The following is a 5,641-nucleotide window of genomic DNA, read 5'->3' as shown; positions in this document are numbered from 1 at the left end:
TGGCTACTAAGTTCTTTTTCTTTTTAATGTTTTTATTCATTTTTGGGAGAGAGAGAGAGACAGAACATGAGCAGGGGAGGGGCAGAGAGAGAAGGAGACACAGAATCGGAAGCAGGCTCCAGGCCCTGAGCTGTCAGCACGGAGCCCAAGGCAGGACTCGAACCCACAAACTATGAGATCATGACCTGAGCCGAAGTTGGGCACTTAACCGACTGAGCCACCCAGGCGCCCCTACTAAGTTCTTATAGAGACCTCATGCCTCAGTTAGAGGCAGCCTACCCTGGTTCTCAAGCACCCAAACCAGGGCCAGAATCACTATTCCCGTGTTCCCATAAAATACTTGGCTTTCTTGTACTTCAGTGTGTCTCCTTGGTAAACCAGACCTAAACCACACTACTGTTCTTCAGCCAGCACATAATACGGAGGATTCAATATTGGAGAAAACAATGGGAACCACGTACAGATTTTCTGTCACAACTGTCATTACAGGCTTGTTAAAGCCAGAGCTTTTGAAAAAGGTAAGACTAGTTCCTTACATTAATTGTATCCCTGGAAAAAAAAATAATTACAGAGATTTCTCAGCCCCAAATCACTGAATGCTAAGAAGTTAAGCCAAGGTAATAGTAGATCTTTGTATTGGCTTTACCCAAATATCTTCCCAGCTAGAAAATGGAGGCATATTCTGTATTGGCAGAATAAAACCTTTCATTGCAAGAGCCTGCGTTTTCCAACTCTGGTAAATTGTTTGGAGCATGGAAGGAGACCTGGATGTGTTCCCTTGTATAATTGTATTTTGTTGGAAGAGAAAGTGCTTGATTTGAGTAAAATGTGGTCAGTCAGAAACAGACTTTTGCCAGAATAGGAGAAAAATTCAGTGTTCAGTGATATTTTAATCCCCATGGAAAATTTGAGATGAAGACTTTATCTTCTGGAGGCATGAAGAGGGAGTCAATGGGCCTTATGGCAGAGATTTTTGTGTTTCTTTAATGTTGCANACTGTGCAAGGGTAGAATGGCCAACTTGATCAGTTTGAAAGGATCAAGGTAGTCAAAGCAGTGGAATAAAAAGAGCAGGGGTTTTAATTGTTCAAATTCTAGTCCTAGTTCAACTATGACCTTGGGACGATCACTTCTCATCTTTGGCCTCAATTCCTCATCTGAAAAATTAAGAAAATGAACTCAGAATCAGTGGCCTGTCTTGTCTTTGTCTTCCGCAGCATTCATGAAGTTTATACACACAGTATTTCCCATAGGCCGTCCTGGAGCCATTTCAATTCTCAGTGGCCTGCCTTTAATTTCTTCCCTTTCTTGCCATCTCAGTATTGCAATGCATGCAAGGCAGAGTGACTTTACCTTCACAAAACCCTTGAATCTCATCCTACTGATTTGAAAAACAAAACACAAATTATCTCCAAATTTCTTTACTTCTATTAACAACGATAATAGTTTATTACTAAAAATTGACTTGCAACCTTTCTCACTGTTGCCACACATTCACATGTGGTATAAATCACTATTGTAACAGGGGGACTGGGTGGTTTCTAAGATACCTTCGATTGTCAACCTTCTAAAATGGTGCAACTTCCGTTCATCTTAAAATCGAAGCCAGCTCGCTTTGGGCAGACTTGCTATTATAGGGCTGGAACGCAGACACTGTTGAAAATCTGTAGCTGCTCTACTTCTTCGATCTTAGTTAAATCACTACATTACTAAAAATAATAAGCCAGAAATAACCCAAATTTTATTGTTGGCCAAGGGAAACATCATGACCCCCCTTGCATGCCTGATCTCAGACCCTGTATAGTTTTGCAAAGCCAGGAAATATGTTTTTAAGAGGCTATTCATTTTCAGTTAGGACAGAAGATGTGACTAATCACAGAGGACTGTTTTCTCTCCTCTAGGCAAGAGCACGGATGGCCTGTAATCACTTCATCGGTGTGTCCACACGCGTACAGATAGCATGGGTGTGGGATGCAGGGAGCATAATGAATTATGTAAGCCCTTAGAGAGGTCTGGAATGAAATACCTGAAAACCAGTCACCTCCACTCCAATCCATAACCTCCACAAAATTGGGTGGCTTAGCTCAATATTCTCTGAAGAAATTTCTATTTGTGAGATGAAATTGAACTGCACTTACAAATTGGTCTTCTCTGATAAAGAAAGAGATTTTTTTAGTGATTTCTTTAAAAGCTCTAAGTGGTTTCCCTAATAGGCAACAAATCACAGGACACTGTCTATTATCCAAACACCACCAGGCTCTAGAGCCTTGTTTGTGAGATGAAAAGCCTATGGATTGGGTGTTCTCGGCAGTCTTGGTGTCTGAGCCTATTGATTTGGGGGGAAAAAAGAAATAATAATTGACTAAAAAGATTGATTCAGGAGGCTGCATGAATGGTTTCAGCCTCACCTAAGCTGTTATTTTTATCCTGTCCATGGCAATATGGCTGCTCACTTCAAAACCATGCGGTCCCCATTTTACGGCCTTGCCAAACCCTGACCACACATTTCTTATCACTCTCTGGTGTTAAGGTCACATGCTATGTTCTGTAGCAAGGTCCCTCCACCTTTCCCAAGAGATATGGGGATCGGGATGTTGGGGGGGAAGAGCTCAACTTTGCCCTGCGGAAGGCTGAAAGTCAAATTACAATACAGGCAGAGTTGACAGGGAGCTTTTCGCTCTTGTTGACAGGTCATCAAAGGCCTAAGTCTTACTGGACCTCAGCAATTCTGAATTCATCCTCGCTGGCAGGTAGCGTGCCTAATGAAAAGAGTTGGAAAGAAAAATACCCACGCCACATGAGAACAGCACCGTTTCAAAGTCGTCCCATTTTCACGAGAGGCTTATGCTCTTAAGGTTTTTTTTTTTTTTAAAGTTTATTTATTTTTGAGAGAGAGACAGAGAGAAAGGGAGAGACAGAGAGAGAGGGAGTCACAGAATCCGAAGCAGGCACCAGGCTGTAAGCCGTCAGCACAGAGCTCAACAACACAGGGCTCGAACCCACAAACCGTGAGATCATGACCTGAGCTGAAGTCAGACACCTAACTGACTGAGTCACCCAGGTGCCCCTGTGCTCTTATGTTTCTAAAGGCATGGGTAATTCAAGGCTCTCATATTTTCAAATAGCAGGTACAGATTTGGGCTGATTTAGCCAGGCTTTAGCTTCAGCCCCCATTCACTGTGAGAGACAGCTAGCCAGGACTTTGAGAATTACGGTCTACCTACTGGATATAAATGATAGGATGTTAGTAAACACCAAAAAGCCTCAATATTTGGCAGATGTTTTAGTTCCAAAAATTTAACTTGTGACCACTATTTTAAAAATCTTTCATGGTTGGTGGGTTTGAGCCCTGCATTGGACTCTGTGGTGACAGCTCAGAGCCTGGAGCCTGCTTCCGATTCTATGTCTCCCTCTCTCTCTGCCCCTCCCCAGCTTGTGTGCTCTCTCTCTCTCTCTCTCTCTCTCTCAAAACTAAACCTTAAAAATCAATAATCCCTGTACTTTTCAAAGAAGAGGAGAAGTCTATGTTCCAAGCTTTAGCTATTCACTCAGTTGATTATTTTCAGCTCAATGATGATTCTTTGTTAAAAACTATGGGGGAAAATGTCATCAAACTGTTATCTGATGTAACACAGTGACATGGAATAATAAAATAATGAACATTGGCCTGTCACTTTACAGTTTTCACACGCATTATCTCATTGATTATCACTAGACTGTGACTTCATGTGTCTGGTGTGAAATGCCTCCTTTACCTTCTTTGCCACCGTATCTCCAACACCTTGCAAGGGGCGTGGTGCAGAAGTAGGTGCTCAGTAAATATTTATTAAATGAATGATTGAAACTGCCTTGTGATAAAAGCAGAGCAGGTATTACTCTTTTCCCATTTTATAGGTGAGGCAACATTACAGAGAAGTTTAGCGACTTGCTCAAGGTCATAGAGACAGCAAGTGGTGGTGCCAGGCCTTGACTCTAGTCCTTTAGACTCCCCAGACCTGAGATTTCCTCCACATTCCTGCGTTATGTGGTCTAATTCTAGTACTAATTGGTAAACCCCGTAATTTCTCTGGGCCTCATACAACCTTCTCCGTAAAATGAGAGAAGGCTAATATTCTGTGGCTCTGAGGACCCACCTAGGTCTAATGCTATGAGCTCAATTTACAGTATCATTTACAATGTCATTCTGGCTTCTGGGAGTCTTCTATTCACCAAAGAAATGGTGCTAATGGTACAGTCCAGAGAGCTCAGAGCTGCCAGGTTGCCCAGAGGAGGGACTCGGGGCCACTGCCACAGACCCAGTTCCTAACAGTGACAGAAAACCTCAGACAACTTCATACTAGAAGCTTCTCCTTTTAGGAAGTCAGTGAGGTTGTTTTGAGGTTGGCTGGAAAGAGTCTCTGGGAAAATTCTATGTGATTAACATGCAGTTACTCTAGAAGCTTTCTGGCAACGATGTGCACATTTGATGGCCTTGCGTCCTCGGTTAGCTCATTGCCCCTCTCCCCTTCCCCACAGACACACCCCACACCACCCCCTCTGCATGCTCAATAGCTATAACGCAGGATGTAGCTCGTGTAATGAATTCACTGGAAACAGCCGCCTTTCACATGCTACCAAGAATTTCAGGGATAGATTCCAAATGTAGATTTTATTTTTGAAATATCATTATCCTCATCACACATAAGGCTCCATGGCAGCAGCTTTGTAAATATTTATCCAGTTGTTATTTGGGGTCTCGTTTTTTTCCTTTTAAATCACTGATTAATCCCCACTCCCTAGAATGATATATTATTTTCAAGCCAATCCAAATACAAGCTGAAGGCCATGTGTAAATTGCTTCTAATTTTCTTCAGCCAGGAGCCCGTTTAGAATGTACACAAACGGAAGATGTCAAGAACATTTAGTCTGCTATACCCGCGGAGGTTAGTGACGTCCCCCCTGCCCCCAGCCTGCTCTGAAATCTGATTACAGGGGACTGAGAAATGAAGGCTCACCTGGAATTAGAGACAGCTGCCTCAAATAAGGGTAGAACCTGGCACTGCACCCTCCCAAACGAGTCCTTTCGAGGCTCTGCTCCTTTGCAGAATAGAGCTTCATTTATCACCATGGTTCCTAAGTCAGACTCCAATCTCTGGCCATCACTTACCGAAAATTTCGAACCACGAAATTGTGACCATTTCTAAGAGCTGCCTTGTTCAGCAGGGTCCTCAAATTAAACAGCATCTTCTTTTGATAACGAACAAGATGACTCTATGCTCTTGAAAACGCCTCACCAAGGGCGACAGACAGTGGGCTCCACCTAAAAGCTAAGAATGCTTTCAATTGCCGTGAGAGAGCAAAGGTAACATCACTCTTCAACTAACTACCTTATCAAATTCCTCTGGTTAGAGATACTGCAGGGCAGGGTACAGGAACGCCTGAACTTTAAGCCAAGCTTCACCAGTGTGTGTGTGTGTGTGTGTGTGTGTGTGTGTGTGTGTGTGTGTGTGTGTGGAATCCTGATTCTTCTGGTGACCAGACTCCTCATTTTTCATAATATATTTATGCTGTCACATACTTGTACAACATCAGTTGACAAGTACTCATTGAGCGTATAATATATGCAAGGCGTTGCAGTGTTGGATCCTGTGAAGGTACGTAGA

General features: G+C 42.9%; 1 protein-coding gene across 1 annotated transcript in view; it reads right to left on the bottom strand.

The window, feature by feature from the left end:
- Positions 1-5,334, bottom strand: part of OTC (ornithine transcarbamylase) — a 61,289-nt gene extending 55,955 nt beyond the window's left edge. The window contains exon 1 of the mRNA XM_077765268.1: positions 5,146-5,334. Within this exon, the coding sequence (XP_077621394.1) occupies positions 5,146-5,222 (77 nt within the window). The 5' untranslated portion in view covers positions 5,223-5,334. The remainder of the gene's footprint in view (positions 1-5,145) is intronic.
- Between the last annotated feature and the right edge of the window lie 307 nt (positions 5,335-5,641).

This window comes from Crocuta crocuta, unplaced genomic scaffold, assembly GCF_008692635.1.
Source record: "Crocuta crocuta isolate KB4526 unplaced genomic scaffold, BGI_CrCroc_1.0 scaffold301, whole genome shotgun sequence".
In the NCBI taxonomy this organism is placed as follows: Eukaryota; Metazoa; Chordata; class Mammalia; order Carnivora; family Hyaenidae; genus Crocuta; species Crocuta crocuta.
The sequence above is the reverse complement of the archived record's forward strand: the minus strand, read 5'-3'. Positions and strand labels throughout refer to the sequence as shown.